The sequence below is a fragment of the Vanessa cardui genome, chromosome 24 (genome assembly GCF_905220365.1).
Source record: "Vanessa cardui chromosome 24, ilVanCard2.1, whole genome shotgun sequence".
In the NCBI taxonomy this organism is placed as follows: Eukaryota; Metazoa; Arthropoda; class Insecta; order Lepidoptera; family Nymphalidae; genus Vanessa; species Vanessa cardui.
This window is the reverse complement of record NC_061146.1, coordinates 1,967,841-1,989,450: the sequence shown is the minus strand read 5'-3', so window position 1 is coordinate 1,989,450 and position 21,610 is coordinate 1,967,841. Positions and strand designations below refer to the sequence as shown.

Below are 21,610 nucleotides of genomic sequence, written 5' to 3'. Positions count from 1 at the left end.
TGTAAACGTTGTAAGATATTCCGTAGTATATTTAGTATCAGCAAACCGTGCGAAGCCGGGACGGGTCACCAATTTCTATAAATTTCGTTAATAGGTCTGTAACTTTAAGCCTACTATAATAAAATTAATTTCTCCGAATAAAATATGTTACGCAACCCGAATAAAACTTATTTTATTATTTCCACAACATTCCGTTTCACAAAATAAATGTTAACATAGTTAACCGTGGCACGCTACTTGAACATTTCTACTTGACAAATGTAAAGAGAGCATGAATGCACAATTAGGCAACAACTCCATTCAATTACTCGCCTGAAAATACAGTCCTATTCAGCAATAAAAGACTCTCGGAATTACTGTCCGAATTTTTATGACATAAAACATATTGATATATATTTCGTCTACAAAATACGTACAATTTTTTTATGTGATAGCTGGCAAACGAGCAGGAGACTCACCTGATGGAAAGTGACTACTATCGTCCATAGATATCTGCAGCATCAGGGGGCTAGCAGGTGCGCTGCCGGCCTTTAACATATGTTGTGTGAGAATCAAAAGGCAATTAAATGTTTAATGTAGAATGTATTTTAGTATCCTGATATTCGTGATACATATGTCATACACATTCATCTTGGACGAATCAACGATAAAAATCTTTTTTATGTTATATTATGGGATGTAAGGGGGTGCAAATTACATCTTAGCGCCCCAAGCCAACCTCACCTGCCTGTGGTACATCCTGCCGTCTAGCAAACGAGGCTCTGGCGACCGAATGATCGCCAATGTGCCACCAACCTTGGAAACTACGATGTCATGATCTAGGGTCACTTTCCTTTCAAATCGGGACACAACAATATTTATTGTTACTGTTTAATATGTGATAACTGATGAGTATGTGGTTGTTCAAATCTTTACCTCTAAGTATCGCAAAATACTTACTTTGTGCTCATTTCTCAAGTCTTACGTATAAATTTTTGCTATAATTTTGTGGTGTCAACGTCTTTACTTTTGTGCAACTTATTCGTCTTCTTTATGGTATAGGTTGGCGGACTAGCATATGGGCCACCTGATGGTAAGTGGTCACCATTACCCATAGACAATGACGCTGTAAGAAATATTAATTATTCCTTAAATCGTCAAAGCGCCACTAACCTTGGGAACTAAGATATTATGTCCCTTGTGCCTGTCGTTACACTGGCTCACTCACCTTTTAAACCGAAACACAACAATACTGAGTATTGTTGTTTGGCGGTAGAATAACTGATGAGTGGGTGGTACCTACCAAGACGGGCTTGCACAAAGCCCTACCACCAAGTAAAGTCTCGTCTCGTTCGCTGGTTCGCGTAAATATAAGTTTTATTCCCAAAGTACCAAATCCAGCATTAAGTTCGGTCCGACTAGTCTTTATACCATTAATTGTAAAACTAAAGAAATAACTAGCTTAGGTACAGGAAAATCTAGGTTGAGATTCTGCCCACACAAAATTGTGCTTATTATTAAGGCGCATTAAAGTACCAACTTCCTCAGGGCCGTATTTAGGGGAGGGCAACCGGGACAACTGCCCTGGGGCCTCCACATTAGTGGGGGCCACAGTTTTCAGCAAGTTATCAAATACCGAGATAAATTATAATAATGTTATTATTTAATATTTTAAAAGTTACCGATACAAGTAAATAAATCATAGCTTACTGATTGGAATAAAAAAAGTAATTAATTCATGATAATATAATTATTAGGTTGTTCACGCTTGTTTTCTAGGGCCCCCACTGCTTTGTGGCCTGGGGGCCTCCAGACCTTTAAATCCGGCTCTGAACATCCTTATAAAACAAAATTGAAACATTATGACTCAAAACACACGTGTAGAAGACGCTTGTATATTTTTAATTTAGCAGGATATTGACATAAATGAAATAAAAAAAAGATTATAAATTATTTATTAATACCAACAGATAAGAGAGTCGTTAAACCATAACGACGTAATTATTGAACAATAATTATATTTATATCTACGATAAATTTCAATAAGATTTAATGAAACAATGGAATTATAATTATACTTTTACACATGGTTTTATAATTTTTATCTAAGTATAATTAAGCAGATATATTCATTAAAGGAAATTCGAAATATATCTACCTCAAGATAGGTAATCCTAGACCTTCCACGGAGGGGACGAGGGGCGAGTATCACCGTCCGGGAGACGGTGATTAAGGTGCAGACCCAGATAAAGTATCTGGGCCTCATCCTGGACGGTCGATGGAGCTTCGGGCAGCATTTTGGGCATCTCGACCCGAGGCTCATCAACGCCGCCGCTCTCGGCCGCCTCTTTCCGAATGTAGGTGGACCGGGATCGCTGTGCGGCGTCTGTACGCCGGTGTAGTGAGGTCGATGGCGCAGTACGGTGCCCCGATCTGGGTCGACGCCCTTACCGCTGACAATCAGGCCCTGCTGCAGAAGCCGCAGAGGGTCATAGCGGTGTGAGGCATCAGAGGGTACCGTACGGTGTCGTGGTCTGCGGCGACACTTCTCGCGGGTGATCCGCCCTGGGAGCTCCAGGCGGAGGTGCTCGCGGAGGTGTACCGGTTCCGGTCGAGGCGAGGAACCGCGGCGACCGTCCAGGGTCGGCGGAGGTCGGGTGATCAGGGCTCTAGCCCAGCAAGCCCTGATCGCCCGATGGCAGGAGGACCTGGGTTCACCCACGGCGGGCCTGGCGACAGTGGAGGCGATCCGTCCCCACTTGAGTCGCTGGGTCGCGAGAAAGAAGGGCACGCTCACCTTCAGGATGACAGGTACTTACCGGGCACGGATGCTTCGGTAAGTACCTGCACGGAATAGCGCGGCGGGAGGCGACACGGCGCACCACACCCTGAGAGAGTGTGTCGCGTGGAGGCCTCAGAGGCACTCCTTGGCGGTGTCTATAGGCGGAGACCTCTCGAAATCGTGATTTCGCAGAAGAAAGCCACGGAGCGGGAGCGGGAAGAGGACGCCGCTGCAGACCCGCCGAAAGACGGGGAGGGTACCGCTGGTTTTTTAGTGGGTAAACCCGGTGGACCTGGGCGCACTCGGCGTCTAGGAAATCGGGGAGTCCCACTAGACCCCCCCCCACCTTCCATCCAAGGTAATCCTAGACCTAAACTACTCAAGTTGCAAGTATTGCCGCATAAAAAATATTCCGCGTGGAAAGCTCGGTTTGATCCTAAGCTCTATATTATAGAACGGGATGGTGGTCCCAGTTTGGTATGAGCCCCTGATGTAAAGTGTTCTTCTGTAATACAAAATTATCTTTATGCCATTTTTACTTGTATTTAAGAGAATCTTTAAAACATCTACTTCGTTTTAAATGAAATATTTTAAATTACGCTACGTTGAGCGACATCTATCGAGATTTAAGTGAGATACTTTGTAATATTTAGAAAGGACTTCTTTTTTAGGAAATACTAATATGTCATATTTATATATTATTAAAATCCCTAATAAAATATCTGCCTTTATTGATATATTAAAAAGTAATAAAATTAATTTAAAAAAACTGTATACAATTTATCGTTACGGTTTTTTTAATCTACAATTGTCACTATTATGACAGTTGAACTGGTAGTGTTGTGATTTTTTTCCGTCATCGATTGTCGATATTAAAAATCTTATATGAATTATTTCTGTTCTATTATCTTCAAAAATGTAAATTGTTGTCATGTTGATATCACAATTAGCAACTTCCAAACAATAAAATGACGATGTAACTAAATAATCTTATGAGATGGAGCTAAAATTTCCATAATAGTATCATTAAAATATCGATAAATAAAGTAGAACAATTCACAACCCTTAATTCATGTTTCTATAGTAAAGTCATAAAGTGAACGATTGTTTTGTGTAGAATGTTTTAATATTATTATTTTTTTAACATATGAAGTGTAAATTAATCATATGAAATATGTCAGATTTAAAAATATGTAGAATATGCTTACGTACGGATGCAAAAGTTTATAAATATGATCAATATACACTTGGATCTTTTTATGAAGAACTTTTGGTTTTAGATGTAAGAAAACATTTTGAAAATTATATCTTTCATAGACATAAATATAGATAAATCACAGAATATTATTTCGAAAATTTAAAGTATTTTTTATGACTACAACCTTATGGTTAAGTACAATAAAATACTTAAATAAAAGTAAAGAAAAGATTTCGTACATTTACATATTTAATAAACATATACAATAATACACATAATAAATTTTTAAGTCTATGTTTAAAAATAAGTGAATAAATGAATTAATAAAAAATATATATTTTTAGGCAAAGGAACAGGATATGTTGCCTAAATATTTTTGTTTTGAATGTGCAATATTGTTGCATAAATTTCACAAATTCAAAGAGAAATGTTGCATTGGAAGGAATATACTAGAAGAAATGTGTCACAAAGGCCAGGTAATTTTATTATATTAGCAGATTAATGCATGTTCTCACTTACTTAAAAAGATTACCTTTCATCATCCTTATCCTCCTGCCCTTATTCCAATTTTATTTGGGGTCGGCACAGCATGTCTATTTCTTCCATACTTCTCTGTCAGATGTCATCTCACAAGTAACATTCTTTCTAACCATATTGTCTTTCACAAAATCCAGACATTGTTTCTTTGGTTGTCTTCCACCCTGTATAACCATCCACATCCATGCTCAAGGCCTTCCTCACAATATGTTCCTCATTCCTCCGCATTACATGCCCATACTATGATAGCCCCCTTCCACATAACTTGTTTTCTAAAAAGATTACCTTTCAATCCTTTCAATATAATAATAATAATTTGCTTCCAATTATGTGAGTACATAAATCAAACTTAATCATTTACTTATATATTATGTGTAATTTTAGATCACTTACGAGTTAGTCAACTGTATAGATAGAACAAATCTTAACCTCTTAGATAAATCTCCATTAGAAAGAATCATATTAGCTTATAATAATGACGAGATCTCTCCTATTGATGATAATGTGATAATTAAAGAAGAAGTCAGACATGATGATAAAATAGCAAAGATAGAAGTCATGCTTGATAACAGCACTGATGATACGACATTCGATGATAGAGACTCGGAGATTAATATAACAAAAGTCGAAAAAATTATTCAAAAACAAGAGCCAATCAATAAAAAGAAACATAAACCCCAAGTTAAAAAAGATGTCAAATTTAAAAAAAGAACACAAACAAAAGAAAGAAATTGCAAAAGCAAAGAGGAAAGTAAAGTGAGGATAGGAAGTAGAAGATTGATTTTAATGGACGACAATAAGTGGAAGAAGTATGATCTGTCTGAAGACGATGCTTTACAGGTATGATAACTTCAAATAAATTAACAAATACCTATGTCTATAATTTATTAACATAAGAATTAACAACATTAAATGCTTAAATATATATATATACAATTATGAACTAAAACCAGTTACTGTATAAATCTTGACCGCTTGGAATGGTGGCAAGAATGCTAGCAGCATTTCCCTGTTGAATTGCAATTCCGATCCTCTATTTTTTATTTCGTTATTCGTATGTCTTGGAATAACGAAACTATGCTTTGAATTAATCACTGTAAGAAAATTATAAATAATGTAATGTTGTGTTGTTGTAAGAACAAGAACTTTTTAGGATTAAAATTGTAGTGGTTATGAGTACTGTAGTATCATAAATGAACATATAACAATCGCGAACTGTTAATAACATAGTATAGTGATTTATAAACCTAAGATTTGTGTATCTTGAGTCCTCAGTACTTGAATAAAGAATATTTTGATATTGATTCTTTAAATTATAAGTTGGGATATCTTACTGTTTTGTTCAATATTAACATAATATTATGTTGGTTGTTTCAAATAACAAAATATGATATTACCTGTTGACTTCCAAGCAGGATATATTAATTTAAATAATTGTATTTAACTAACTTCACTTTGTATTTTTTAAATGTTGAAATAGAGTAACTACTGAGTTTCTTGCCGGTTCTTCTCTGTAGAATCTACTTTCTGATCTGGTGGTAGCTTCACTTAATTGTAAAATGACGATTCAAAAGTGCTTGTAAAAGCCTAGTTGAATAAAGTTTATTTTGATTTTATGTTTGTATTATTATTAAAAATATGCATTGTGTATGTAGCATGATATTAAAAAAAAGGTGTATTTCTTTCGCGAGTTATTCTCAGGTCTGATGTATTAAATTCTGAACTGGTAGATTTTTGACTATCAATAAGAAAGTGTAATTACTTCTATTTTGAATAAAGATATTTGTCTAAGGGATAAAGTTAAATATTGATTTACAAAATGTTCTTACACTGAATACTAAAGATAATAATTTTATCTTAAACTAGCTGTAGCTCTATCTGTCTGTAATGTGATAAACATTATTATGACTAACAATTTGTCTTTCAGGAGTTTCAATCAAAAGCATACGATAATAAATATACGAGTGCTGCTTTCAAATGTACGGACTGTTTCAAGGGATTCTCTGAAGAGGATATGTTGAAGAGGCATATCAAAATAAGACACAGTGAGGTATCATCTATACATATACTAAAATTGGAGTGTCTGTTTGTAATATTAATACAGCCCTTTTATACTCAATACATATGTAATATGTATGTATACACGGCACATACACCAAAAAAATTTTTCTTTTTGTAATTTTAGTTTTTAATTTAGTATATATGTTTTTGTTGTTTTTGAAACTTTTCTCCTTTTGATTTTGCCTGTCTACCTTTTATCTTTTCTGTCTATGTTTCCTCTTTCTCGGGTATACTGGAAGAAGTCTTTTCAAGGGATAATTATACCTTTTAAACTTATTTTTCCTGTGTACATATTTTCCTTTTCAATGTATCTGGCAAGTTTAATAAATGGTTAAATAAATAAAATAACATTTTTTGCAATTTTTGTCTTGCTGTCTGTTGTTCCGTCTTATCTCTGGAACGGCCTTTGACCGATTTTGAAGGGTCTTTCACTGGCAGATTACTGATATAATAAGTAGTAATTTAGGCTACAATAGTTTTTTTTGTTAAATTCAAACATGTACAAGGTCAGGGGTACAGCTTGACCATATATATTAGTTACAATATTTATAACACAAGTACAGCTGAACACATTTGGCTGAAAATCAGTAGGATACCTTAGAACCAGGAAATGAACATAGGGTCTTTATATCCCATTTCGGAATAAGAACATGAATATGATTTAGAGGAATTAGATTTAGGAGTACAAAGGAAGTTATCCCTGTTAAAGTCCCGATAAATAGAATTTTATGATACAAAAATAAAATCAAAAATCTCATTTATTGCTTCTTAGTTGGAGCAAAGATCGCCTGATTAGCTAGTTTTAGATAAAAAGTGTATAATATTGTCTTACTAGTAGTTTTGGTTAGTTGTAAGAAAGTGGCCCTTGCCCTTAGCTTCGAGTTTGCTTAATAGCCAATTTTAACCAATTTAATTCAGTGATTTTGAATGGCGGATTTACAAATCTGCCGCTAGTAGGCTAGTTATTCAATTTTTGACGCCCCTTTTTGCAACATTTATGATTTGTGTTCTATCGTCCTCATTACATCGGTTTTTTCCCGTTATTAGCATGATTATAAACTAGGTGATATTTCAGTCAGTTACTAGATTAGTTTTCCAACCCGCTATGTAGTGACGAGTATACGGATTACGGACGTAATGTGTATACATATATTTATAAGTTTTTTTTATTTCTGTAAGATAATAACATATTTGAGCTAAATTCGCCGCCCCTATAAATCTGCCCTAGGCTCTAGCCTACTTAGCCTTATGGTAAATCCACCACTGGTAACAGACTTATATTGATAACAGTATTATATTTATAAGATCAGTAAAGAAACATCAATATTAATGCTAGTTATGTACATAAGGGTTTTGAAACTCTTCTCATCAACGTAATTTCAATACTCAAGTAAACCTAAAGAAAACATGATTAATATAAAGGACCAATACCCAATTTTCTATATGCTATATTACTAATTAAATTTGACTTGTGGCCTGTACTGCCTCACTGGTTTAGTTACCTGTTATAAGGGCGTGTATACCGATCCCCTGATTCCAAAACTGAAGTCGGGATAAAAAGTTATCGAGTTGTCTTAGATTTACGCGATTATTACACATTGAAATAAAACTAGTTTTAACGGATTTAAATCGCGTATATATTTTTATCATCCCGACGTTTCGAGCACTTTACAGCGTTCGTAGTCACGGGTAGACTGAGGTGACATTTGTCTATTTGAAGTACAAAAGAAATATTATTTACAACTACCGCCAACGATTTCTTAATTGGTATCTTGAGTAACGTACCGGTTGCACGTAGTAGGCACTGACTAAAATAATTAATATATGCGATTTAAATCCGTTAAAACTAGTTTTATTTCAAAGTTTTCGAGTTTTATTAGGCTTAGTAGCAACAGCGGTACCCTTGTTAGAGGAGTCTGGATGATAGAAGTGACTCACTCACACACATAGTACATTGCGTTCACAATTCAATACCGCACTATATCCTTCATAGTTAGCTGATCAGGAAACGTCCTAGTCAGGTGCCATTATCATCATTATTTAAAAAAAAAAAATCTTATTTTTTTTCCTACAGTCCAAGGGAGCGATAGAATGCCAGTTCTGTCGAATGCGGTTTAAAAGGAAATGCAGATTACGCCAACACATAAGGGAACACTACACTAAGTATAAATGTGTCCGATGTAACTTCATATGCGTTCTCGAGTGAGTATAATAACTTGTTACAACTTAATTATTGTTTTTATTTGCGGTACAGATTATATCTGCAATGTATGTAATGGCCTAATGGTTAGAACGCGTGAATCTTAACCCGCATTGGAACAGCGTGATGGAATATGTTCCAAACCTTCTCCTTAAAAAGGGAGAGGAGGCCTTTAGCCCAGCAGTGGGAATTTACAGGCTGTTGTTGTTGTTGTATGTAATGTATTGCCACACACACATACACAAACACACTACAACATACAAACAATGATAGTTTAAATTTAATGTTAAAATGTTTTGTGGCAAAATACAGCACTGGGAACATTGAAGATTGATAATAACTTGATGGTATGGTTTTGTACAATCTAACTGTATGGGTACATCCACTCTTACATATTGTAACCCAGTGGCGGTTTTAGCAATTTGCCGCTAGTAGGCTATTCGATGTTTGCCGCCCCTATTGACTTTTGAAATTCAATACGTTTGTTTAGTTCACAATCACAATTTATTCTGAAAATCTCCCTTTGAGGAGCAGGTTTGGAACATATTCCACCACGCTGTTCCAATGCGGGTTGGTGGGATACACATGTGGCAGAATTTCTATGAAATTTGTCACATGCAGGTTTCCTCAGGATGTTTTCCTTCACAGCTGAACACGAGTTGAATTATAAAGACAAATTAAGCACATGAAACAGCGTTGCTTGCCTGGGTTTGAACCCGCAATCATCGGTTAAGATGCACGTGTTCTAACCACGCGGCCATCTCGACTCTCACAATGTTTTAATCTTTCTAATGTTGCTTCTCAGGACCACAGCTTTGAGTCACGAACACTACCATAATGGCGTGACCAGGAAATGCAAGTACTGCGACAAAGAGTTCAGGTAATACTAATGTACTATATAAGAATTTATGGTAAATTAATGTGTTTTTTTGTGTAACTAGCGACCCGCCCCGACTTCGAACGGGTGACTTATGACATCACAGTAGAAACTTCTAAAAATTCTTACGTTGTTTCTTTACGAAATTGTCCGTGTATTATATTAAAACCTTCTTGTCTAATCACTCTATCTACAGTGCAATCGATATAAAAAATCGGAAGGGAACTAGTAAATATTCCTTATATCAAGAAATTCGTTGAACTGAGGTTTGTTATGTTGGTCTGATTTTCGTTATAATGAGGTAAAAAAATTCACCTCAGCATTACGTACTCATCTTGTTATACCGAACAACTTCTAATAATAAATTATAACACATTTTTATGAAATTACTGTATGTCTTTTCCATTTTGAAACAATAAGATAGGTAACAAAAAAAAATTCTTACATTAATAATCCGTAAAAGTGGGTACATATCTTGGTGGGAACTTTATATAAAGGTTTTGGATTGACGATATTCGTTAATTAGGATGTATTTAAACTTTTCCTTGATAGTTTAAAATTCGTTATAAAGAGGTTGTTCTCAATAAATGTTCGCAATATAAAGGTATTTTACGAATAATAGGATTACGAAGAATTTGTTAAATCGAGATTTAGGCATACATTGGGATATAGGGACAGAAAAAGCGACTTTTTTGTTATACTATGTAGTGATATACCTTATGTATTAATTTTTTGCTAACAAACGATTCGAAAATTACGAATTGACACTTTTATTTAGTCGCATAATACCTATTGATATAAGCTAATAATAGTAATATAAGTAATACAAGAAACTGTTTCGTTTCCAGATATGCCTCAACGTACTACACACATCTGCGCACACACAGAAGCCAGTATGTGTGCACATTCTGCGGATCATCGTTCGTGAGCGAGGCTGGCTTGCATCAACACAAGCGTGTTAAGCACTGCACTAATGATACCGTGAGTATACGAAGTCACACTCACACATATGTATGCCTTGTATACACAAACCATGTTTTTACATACACACACATATGCCTTATTACACGTTCACATGTATTTACGCACACATATGTATTTGAATTGTAGAAACAAGAGATCAGACAGAATTATTTCTTGAACAAGGTTTTATTTTTTAGTAAAACCTTCCCCATTAATGGTAGATTATCTGATGAGTGGGTGGTACCTAATCACTACGTCACACTCACATATATGTCTGCTTTGTATACACAAACCATGTTTCTACCAACACATATATGTTTTAAATACAGAAACAGGAGATCACGAGATTTCCATTTTCGAATAGTTAATTAATTATATCTTAGTGTTCTTTTTTAGTAACAAAGATTTCCTCCCCCATTAGTGGTAGAGACTGACTAGCACAAAACCTTACTACCAAGAGTTAGTTGAAGAAAGTCTTATGTCTCACATAAATATTGACGGATATGATACTTTATGTATTTACAATAAAGTTGAAATTCCCTCAGCAGACGAATCAAGAGGACGATGAGGAAGTTAACAAGTACTGTTCGCGTTGCAACATCCACTTCGAGACGAGCAAGGCTTATGAGGAACATTTGTACCACTCGACGATGCACGCTGAAATCGAGGAGTGAGCATATTATGACTTTTGACTTTACTTTCTATTGTTTTGGGGTTACTTGGGGTCACCGCAGCATGTGGGATGTCTAGAGAGAGAGTCGAGATGGCCCAGTGGTTAGAACGCGTGCATCTCAACCGATGATTGCGGGTTCAAACCCAGGCAAGCACCGCTGATTCATGTGCTTAATTTGTCTTTATAATTCATCTCGTGCTCAGCGGTGAAGGAAAACATCGTTAGGAAACCTGCATGTGACAAATTTCATAGAAATTCTGCCACATGTGTATTCCACCGCATTGGAACAGCGTGGTGGAATATGTTCCAAACCTTCTCCTCAAAGGGAGAGGAGGCCTTAGCCCAGCAGTGGGAAATTTACAGGCTGTTGTTGTTGTTGTTTGTTGTTGTTGGGATGTCTAGGCATGTTTTCTTCTTCCATACGTGTCTGTGACGTCATCTCACAAGTAACATTCTTTCCAGCCATATAATCTTTCACACAATCCATACATCGTGTAAAATATTATAAATGTAAATTTAATTTGATTGAGCTCGAAATTTCGTTATAATCTACATTCGTAGAGCTCCATCAAATAAAAATAAAGACATAATACATATCGATATAATAAATATGAGCTGAGATGGCCCAGTGGTTAGAACGCGTGCATCTTAACCGATGATTGCGGGTTCAAACCCAGGCAAGCACCGCTATATATATGTGCTTAATTTGTGTTTATAATTCATCTCGTGCTCAGTGGTGAAGGAAAACATCGTGAGGAAACCTGCGTGTGACAAGTCCTCTCCCTATATCCCGGCAGTGGAAAATTTACAGGCTGTAACTTGATACAAAATATCTATATATATACTGTAATAATAAAAATTACTATGTTAATTAAAAATCATATGTAATATGTAAATAATCTTTCAGAAACGGTACAGAGAATGACATAGCGAAACCGTTGAAAGTTTTCGAGAAGACAACCCCAGAAAAGGTAATTAAGTATATCATATTTTTTTATAATTCTATTTATATATGTGACATTTGTAACCGATACATATTTTTTTCTTTTTAATTTTTCAGGTACCTGGTTTGTTCAAAAAACGGTAAGTTGTTTGTTTGATTTGTATGAAAATTATTTTGGGTTAGCGTGGTGGTTTAATATCTAAACTTGTAATCAAATAGAAAGGACATTAGCCTACCTAAATATGCAAATATAAATTGAAAACGAAAAAAAAATAATTAAAATTAAATTATCTATACATTTAAAAAAAAATGGAGTGTTTGTTTGCATATGTATGTTGTCTGCATATGTATTTATACAGGGTCCATATACCAAAATGACATTTTTTACAATTTTTGTGTGTGTGTGTGTCTGTTTGTTCAGGAATGGCTAGACTGATTTTAACGGTTTTTCACTGGCAGATAACTAATATAATAAGGAGTAACTTAGGCTACAATAATATTCACGTTTTAAATATTATTCACAAATGATTTGAATTTACGTAACGGCAAAGTTACAAATGTCCGCAGTGCTGTTACGACCTTATTTCTCTACATTAAATATTCTTTTCAGAAAGATCGATGATATTTCGTTCAAATCAGGCAAGAGATGCAAGAAACCGACGACATGTCATCAGTGTGGGAAGCATTTTAATAGTCAGTCGGCCTGCTTGAAGCACCATTTGGAGGAGCACCCCGGGACTTCCTTCTGCCCTCCCAACCAGAGGCATATCTGTGAAATATGTGGTGCGTCCCTGGCTGTGAGTACATATATACAATATATTTCAGAGCTATATAGGTTATTACTTTCGGATAAGTTATTTTTAATGTATAGTATAGAAGTTTAAAATGGCTTCTAAGTTCTAATTCTTGATTCAACTTAATTATTATTTTTTGCAACCATTTGTTAATGGAAAAACATTTTGATATATTAAAATGTCTTTACCTAGTATTTCATTGAATACATAACCGATGTACACAGGTACATATAGTACGACACAAATCAGATGTAGCATCAATTACACGACCAATAGAAATAGCTCCCTATCGCGCCATTCGACGCTATTCGTCGCTATAGATTCACGCGTCAGAGAAAGCAAGTGCATGTAAATCGACGCGTCAAATTGACGAATATATTAGGTCATATCATATTACAAGTTATTACGTTTGTGCAAAGATCATTTTCGTATGAGTAATAAATATTGATAATTTGGGATAGCGTTCTCAATTCGGATGTGATCGGTTTTACGAATTTTGCCGATGCGACATCTAAGTTGTGTAGTACTATACTTGTTTGTATTTAAAAATAATGAAATAATATTTAAAATCAATTATACAGAACATTAAGCAATAAATGTATTCCGAAGAACAGAAGCACAAGTATGTGGAGTAAGATTAACAACTTTTGAAAAGATAAAAAAAAATATTGCTATCTCTTTCTAGTGTCACAAAAAATGCAAATGTTAAGTTTAGAATTTATGAAGCATGAACTCATTGTCCTTACTTGTACTATTAAATGAAACTACACACTGTTGTTAAACTCAATATTTAATTGAGATATCCACGCAGGCCCGCATAGGCTCCGGGGTAACTGGTCGGGGCGATGGCCCCCTACAGTGGTGGCAACGCCGACTGCAACTACAGCCGGGTCACTGGGTGGATTGCAATCCATGGTGTTCGATCCGGGTGGGGTTCACGCCACAGGGCGATCAAGCCTTGGCAATCGGCAACCTGTGGCGGATCCCACTGTGGTATGTCCATGTGATGGCTTCTCCCGTCGCGCAGCGAGGTCGAGTTCGTCGGTGGATCCCGGCGAACGCCCGTCAGCCGGCGACGACGAAGCGGTCATGGTCGAGTGAGGTCGCGTGGTAATCCTCTTGGGTCCGGTGGTCGCCGATGGTATGGCGCAATACCCTGGAGATGCTGGGATCGCGCTCCGTCGGCCCTCGCGAACATACAAGAACTCAGGCGGCGAACGTGGTCATCTAGGCTCTCCACATGCAGATCTCTGGCTATCACTGCGTTTCTCACGTAGCGGGGCGCTCCGGTGATGGTGCGCAGCGCTAGCGACTGTTGGGCCCGCAAAGACTTGCGGCTTGTTTCGCTGGTCAGTGCGAACCACGCTGGGGCCGCGTAGGTGAGTCGCGTGCGGACGTACGCTTTATATAAGCACAGCTTCACACGGAGCGGCAGGTGAGACGCCAGAAGGGGGTGCAAGAGGGTTCTAGCCGCTCGCGTCTGCGTTACCACGTTCTTAACATGGTGACGCATTGAGAGCTTCTTGTCGATGGTCACGCCTAGATACTTTGCAGACGGAGACCACTCGACCGATTCTCCCTGGAGCGACACCATTAGTCGCGGGGCTAGTGACCGCCCTATATGTAGCGCCTGGGTCTTTGCAACGTTGACCTTAAGCCTCCAACGCTCCAGCCAGGGGGGAAGTGCATCTAGTGCTCGCTGCATTTTGGTCGCCGCGTGCGAGGCATTCAACGACGTGGTTACAAATGCAGCGTCGTCAGCGTACAGTGCTAAGATGGCACCATCCGCAACTGGAATGTCATCCGTGTATCTGCTGTAGCAGATGGGTGACAAGCAGCTTCCCTGGGGCACTCCGGCTTGGATGGGACGTTCCGTAGACAGTACGTCTTCAACTGCCACTTGAAAGCGCCTGTCTTGGAGGAAGCTGGCCACAGTCTTAACTACTCGACGGGGAGTAGCAGATGTGGACAGTTTGTATATGAGTCCGGAGTGCCAGACACGGTCGAACGCTTTCTCCATATCCAGGAATACTGCAACGGAGTGCTCTCGTTTGTTATAGGCGACAGCGAGATGGTGCAGAACCCTTGAGACTTGCAGCGTGGTGGAGTGTTCGGCTCGGAAACCGAACTGTTCGTCGCGTGGTTGGAGGTGGGGCGTGATGTGCAGTAGAAGTAGTTTCTCGAAGACTTTCGAAGTCGATGACAGCAGCGTGATGGGACGGTAGCTCCCGGGAAGCATTATGTTCTTCCCCTGCTTGGGAACCAGGATAACTCGACCGAGTTTCCACGATGATGGAAAGTGCCCGATGCGAAGGATGCTATTAAAAAGTCGCGTTAGAGTTGCTATTGTTCGCGGGGGTAAGTGCCGCAGGGCTTCATTGGTGACTCGATCAGGGCCAGGCGCTTTACGCAGTTTTGTTCGCCGAATCATCCGTTGGATTTGTCCAGGAGAAAACACGACGGGGTCTTCGACTGGTGCTATCGATGATTCGAGGTATGCTTTTACGTGTCGCTCGATGGCTTCAACATGCTGTACATCTGTGGTCGGGTTCGGTTTGAACTGCGTCTCCAGGAAATCTGCAAAAATCTCAGCTCGGTCCTCAGCACGGTAACGAGGGGTACCGTCACTGGCCATTAGGGGCCTAATCGGGGGTAGCTTCCTGGAGAGACGTCGGCAAAGGCGGTGGATACCGTTCCAGTCTTCGCCAGCTTGTTCGATGGTAATTTGCCAAGACTCGTTTGCAACAGTTTCCAGTGCTTCCGAGATCCTGAGAGCCAGAGCATTGAGTAGCGTCTTCATCGCTGGACATCGCTGGTTTTGCCAGTTCCTGCGTAGCTTCCTTTTCTCCTCTAACATCGCTCTGATGTAGGGGGGTAGCTGGGGTTGTCTACATGTGGTTGAAGCATCAACTCTGGATTCACGAAGCGCATCAGACATAGTCGCGCTGAGGTCTAAGGCAAGTCGGTCGACGTCCGTTGGCGACTCAACTCTTAGGACGGCGAGTGCTTAGTCAGGTATTCGGCGAAGAGTCGCCAGTCCTGGCGATGTTTTGGAGAAGGTGGTCTTGCTGTCATCGGCGTGGTATTCAATGTTAAGAGGACTGTTTGGTGGTCGGAAATGAGGTGGTCATCCATTACATCGATCGACGGTGCGGCGGGCAATCCGCGGGTGATCGCAATGTCGATGACGTCTGGCATGTGGGCTGCGCAGTACGGGTAGTGCGTCGGTACCTCTGGTCCTAACACATAATAGCCGTGGCGGTCTGCATCATCCAGGAGGCGTCTGCCATCCGGACTCACTGTGCTTGAATTCCACGCCGTGTGTTTCGCGTTGAAGTCTCCAGCAATTACCGTGGGCAGCGGCGAGTTCAACAGAGTGTGGACGTCAGCTACTGCGAGTCGGTTATTCGGAGGCTTGTAGAAGGCGAACACGCGGAAGGGCTGGCGATCGATGCATATCTCCACGCCCAGTGCGTACGACGACTGCAGTTGTTGTACTGGCAGGAGTTGGTGAATGATTTTTCGACGGACCAAGACTGCTAAACCCCGATAAGCAGTTCCGGTCGGCGAGGCGTGGTCCTCCCGGTAGACGTAGTATCCGGAAACCTTCAACTTGTCTACTGGTCTAAGGTGAGTCTCGCTAATCAGGCCGATGTCCACTCGACGCTGGGCAAGCAGAGTTTTAAAGAGCTGGGCTTTTTGTGATGAAAGCCCGTCGGCATTCCAGAATGCAATACGGAGCTCATCCATGACAGAGCTCCATTATGCATTTTAGGATCAGCGGAATCGGATCACGCTGCTCCTGGATGGCCACCAGAACCTGATTAAGGGTGCCGATGATATTGGTCAGTCTTAGGTCCATAGGAGCCACCCGCTTCGCCTTCGTCCCCGTAACAGGGGCAGCGACCACGGTGCGCTTGGACGGTATGTTAGGCGACACTGATGTTGCCGTCACTGTTTCTTTTGAGGTTGGGGGTGCTGGAGGAGGCACGGCCTCAGGCCGTGAATCTTGTCGAGTGCGCTTAGCGCGCTTACGACGGCGCTTTTGGCTCGGTTGCTGTTGTGGCTGGTTTGCTGCTGCCATGAGCGAACCCGGCGCGTTGACCTCTGCAGGAGTGGAGGCTGAGGGGACAGGGGCTGAGGGAGCGCGCGCAGCTGTGGTACGTACAACGGTTCCAACTCGGCGGTTCTTCGCTTCCTTATGGAATATTGGGCAGGAGGAGTTATTTGCCGTGTGCGCGCCGCCACAGTTGGCGCATGTCGGGGTTTCCTCCAAAGGGCGCTGACAGTCCCTGGCCGCATGGTTCTCTCCACAGCGCACACAGGCAATAGGTCTGTGGCAGTTATGTGATGAATGCCGGAACTGCTGACAGCGGTGGCATTGCGCGGGCCCCTTACGGCCACGCCATGCTTCGATGGTGATCCCGGGCATGCATAGAAGTTCATTCACTTCGTATATTCCCGGGATGAGGTCTGGTGTCCGTTGCAGTTGCGCAAACAGGAGGCAGCCTGGTCTGCCAGGTCGCGCAGGAATCGTCCGCACATACTCCGGGACATAACCAAGCTCTCGGAGCTCTGCCTCGACTAGTGCTGGCTCGGTGTTTGCCGGTAGGCCGCGGATTGCTACCTTGATGCTCCTCTCTGCCGGGAGCGAGTAGCAGAACCAGGAGATTCCGACTGTATTCTCCAGCTGGGTCAAGTACCGTTGGATTAACCGGAACTCCTGGTCCGACTTTGGGATAAACCTGACGCCTTTCCCGAAAGGTGTCCGTTTGGTGTATGTCCGAGCAGCTTCTTTAGCTCCCGGAAGTGTGTTGGCCAATCTGGCAGTGCTTCCACTATAAGCGGCGGATAGCGGCCAGATGTCTTCGGTGCGTTTGAGCCGGTCGAAGCAGCATAGGTGGCAGTGGTAGCCGCCGTGGTTGCGGTTTTTGTAGTCATGGCGGGTGTGTTCCTCGCCGGGGATGCCGCTGCAGCCGCGTATGTCAGTCCGGGTGTGGCGGAGTTCGTCTCCACTGGGGATTCTAGAGACAGGAGTGGCATGCTAGGTGGTACCACTGGCGTCTGTTTCTTTAATCCCCGTGGAGGAGAGGAGAAACGCTCCACTTCGATTTGTGGTGGGGTGGGAATGTGAGAGCTGCGCGCAGGTTTCGATGTTGTCTGCAGCGACAACGTCGGCTCCGGCGTGGAAGAATTTAGTGTCACACTACGCTTTTCGGTCAGGGAGACCATATCCGTTGTGGGTGCAGAGGAGAGCGTGAGAGGGCTGACTGCGAAGGATTCTTTACCAGCACCCGATGAGGAGCTGCCTTGCGCAGAGTCCGGGACCTTCTTGCGACCGCGAACGGTGAAGGTGGCTTCGCCAGACGCTATTATTGCGTCCAGCCCAACCTCAGCAGCGGCGACGGATCAACTATAAGCCCTGCGGCGCAGTGGGCGAGGGCGCGTCGCACGTCGCTGCGGTAGCGGTGCCTGTATCGTCGAAGGCATGGTAAACGCGCTTTTGCAATTGAACACAGAAGGAGTTCACCCGAACAGTAAGTAGCGTCGGAGTAGCGGTATCATCACACGCTAACAACCCGCCAGCTCGGTCCTCGGGGCTTGCCGCGAGTAGCGGACCGAGGGCCAAAACCAGAGGGGGAAGCGTGTCAATCCGAATGAACGAACCGCTATTGGACGCAATTGGACAAATCCGTATACTACACCAACCAAGCCCGAGCGCCGGTGCATTCGTGAGCACTCGACAAGCTGAGCTGAGCGAAGATATCGAACTTATCAAAATAGAAATCCAAACAACGACGAAGACATCCTAGAAAACAATTCAAAAGACCCAATTCAAGCCACCTCTTTCCAGACAATATTTAATTAATGCAAAGAAATGTATTGTACAAACAAATAAAGAAAACTATTGCGTGATCTAGGATTGGGTACAATGCCATCTACTGGTGGGAAGCGCAAAACAAAAAAAATTGTATGACATAATATAATTTTTACTTGAGCGAAACTATACCGCGATTCAAGAGTGTACTAGCGCCATCTGTTACGCGTATGCTTAGTTATAACTTACAATACTAATAAAATATATTAATTACTAACTTATATCTGACAAATTAATATTGGATTCAACACTCATTTTTTTGTGTTTGAAGTAGTACTGTTGGTCTTACTGAATTTACAGCGTTACTTTTACGTTCAGGGAAGTAATGTACTCAGCCCTGAGGGTGTCTCCTATGAGATCGCACCTCGGCTAAGAAGAAAGTCCGTGAGTGTGGACACATAGGTGTCATAGATTTTTATTGTCTATGTGTTTTCAGCCGGGCAGTGTTGCCGTCCACAAGAACATGCACACGCGCGAGAAGATATTCGCCTGCGAGACCTGCGGACGACAGTTCTACGAGAGCGTCGGCCTCAAACGACATATGTTGGTACGTTGGAAACTATTGTATGACTTACTCGAACATATATATTTTTATTACATAATTATATTAGCGAGTTAGCGATCCGCCACTTCCCACGGATGCAATACTTATACTAAATATACCATAGAATTTATTTATTTTCGACATCACATTAGAAACTACTAAATTATCAGTCTATTTAAATAAACCGTATCAAAATCCGTTGCGTAATTCTAAAGATCTAATCGTACATAGGGACAAACAGCGGTAAGCGATTTTGTATTATACTTATTACTATTTAATCTCATAAATGATGTTACCATTCTTTGTGGGTGATATTTTTAAATAACTACAAAACCATACATAAAATATATATTGATTGTATTTTCAAATGTAAATTCAGTTCAATAATGTAAGACAGTTATGTACAGGTGGTTTTTTAAAATGATTATGCTATAATTCCAAAATTGTTCCGTTTAAATTTCGTAAAATTTGTATTTAATATTTATTCACATATATCTATATTTAATTATGATATTATAAATATGAGATAAACATACGAAATCTCGTATACATGACAAATAGAAAAGAAAATCTTCTATATCAGCGTCGTTATATTTCAGACTCACACAGGAGAGAAGCCATTTGCCTGCACCTCTTGTGACAAACGCTTTACACAGAGCGCGAGTCTGAAGCTGCATTACAGGACATTTCATCTGAAGCAGCCTTATCCTAAAAGGTATTTAAAAATTTCATAGACTTAAGCTAATAATCCTGGCAAGAAAGCATTAAATTTTAATTAAACCCGTTACAGATTGTTTTTTTATTAATTCAATCGTAAATATCAATAATATTTTTTAAAAATATATGTCCACAATTTCTAAATAATAACAATCGTTTTAATTATTGAGTTAGAGATTATAAAAAAAAATTGTTAGTAAGCAAAATTATCAACATTATAATTACTCTGATTTATGTACTGCTTATTAATATTCTCAATTGTTATCATATATAATTAATTATGAAGCGATTTAAAATAAATAATGATATTAATGCATATTTTTTTATATAGAAATAGGAGAAAGAAAGGAGTAACCCATACATCCTAAAAATGGCTGACCGAAGAATCAAGTAAATGGACTATGTGCAAGTAATATTACCAGCAGAAGAAATATATAAGATTTAAATTAATATGGTTATTTTTATTTTTAACAACAGAAGAAATATAGATTTTCTTTTTTTCAGAATTTGCAATATTTTATGAATTAAGTAGAGAGGAAGTATTTGTTCAATATATTAGAAAATAATAGATCTGGGAATAATATCTCAGAAATCATATGTGTCTGTTGTTCTTAAGTTTTTATTTAATAAAAGATTATAAACAAATTGACTGTTTTTTTTATTTAAGTATTTACTCTAAAGATTTGTAAGATATTAACCTTAAACCTATATATAAAAAAAAACCTACACTTTTTAAAGCATGTAAATCTGTTATTTCACTAATATTATATGCTTATTACAATGACATTAATTAATAATAAAAACTTATTTCATTATTCTAGTCAACCGCTTAAAAGTTAGTTGGATGGGCTAATTAGTCTCAATCTAGTGAAATCAAACTGTTAGTAAATGATCAAAACTACTATGATAAATATATCTTAAGTTTCGGACGTATTTCACTGGTTATAGTTAAAGTATAGTTGTACTGATTCAATCACATTTGCCCTGATCATATGAATACTAAGCATGCTGTTTGTGAGTAGTAATTGATGAATAGATGACATAAAGTATCCAACCACTCATCACATAGTGTACAAGTTACATACTTTGTACTACTTACTACTTAGACAAAATTGATGGGCTCTACAACCGACTGAATAAGATTTGTTTGATTTGAACCTGGGGTATAGTTCTATTTCTTTATAAGCAAACCAAGTATTTATATATAATAATATACAGCGGTGAAATACGTTAATCTAAATTAAGATGACTACAACTAAATAGTTGTTGCTTTTTATTTAAAAACATTTAATGGCTGTACAAATATACCTACAAAATTTCATATTATATGATAAATATTTTGTTTTGCTGAAATGTTACTAGATCTCTAATTTCTAAGGGGTTTGATTAAGTACTAAAGTTCTGGCAAATTGGCACTACACTTTCCTTTTCATTAATTAATTTATTAAGTATAATATTTTGTGT

The 21,610-nt window shown here is 39.3% G+C and overlaps 1 protein-coding gene across 3 annotated transcripts; it reads left to right on the top strand.

The window, feature by feature from the left end:
- Positions 1 to 3,826: 3,826 nt before the first annotated feature.
- On the top strand, positions 3,827 to 20,769 carry LOC124540006 (zinc finger protein 846-like). Of its 3 annotated transcripts, none has more exons than XM_047117402.1 (14): positions 3,828 to 4,043; positions 4,304 to 4,435; positions 4,881 to 5,336; positions 6,424 to 6,546; positions 8,632 to 8,759; positions 9,563 to 9,637; positions 10,483 to 10,615; positions 11,143 to 11,267; positions 12,178 to 12,241; positions 12,331 to 12,353; positions 12,824 to 13,010; positions 19,322 to 19,432; positions 20,029 to 20,144; positions 20,478 to 20,769. In XM_047117402.1, exons 1-14 carry the CDS (start codon positions 3,936 to 3,938, stop codon positions 20,512 to 20,514), a joined length of 1,818 nt encoding a protein of 605 aa, XP_046973358.1. In that variant the 5' UTR covers positions 3,828 to 3,935; the 3' UTR covers positions 20,515 to 20,769. The 3 variants fall into 3 exon arrangements, 2 of the variants coding, with proteins under 2 accessions (XP_046973358.1, XP_046973359.1); XM_047117403.1 differs by having other exon boundaries at positions 3,829 to 4,043; positions 11,146 to 11,267; XR_006967115.1 differs by lacking the exon at positions 20,478 to 20,769 and having other exon boundaries at positions 3,827 to 4,043; positions 12,828 to 13,010; positions 20,029 to 20,134.
- The last annotated feature ends 841 nt before the right edge of the window (positions 20,770 to 21,610 follow it).

What these genes read in the sequence shown, in the direction of transcription:
- LOC124540006 (XM_047117402.1), top strand. Translation starts at nt 3,936, where the DNA reads ATGTCAGATTTAAAAATATGTAGAATATGCTTACGTACGGATGCAAAA. An exon ending in AAATGTGTCACAAAGGCCAG is followed by an intron (nt 4,436 to 4,880) that starts GTAATTTTATTA and finishes GTGTAATTTTAG; the next exon opens with ATCACTTACGAGTTAGTCAA. An exon ending in TACTGCGACAAAGAGTTCAG is followed by an intron (nt 9,638 to 10,482) that starts GTAATACTAATG and finishes TTTCGTTTCCAG; the next exon opens with ATATGCCTCAACGTACTACA.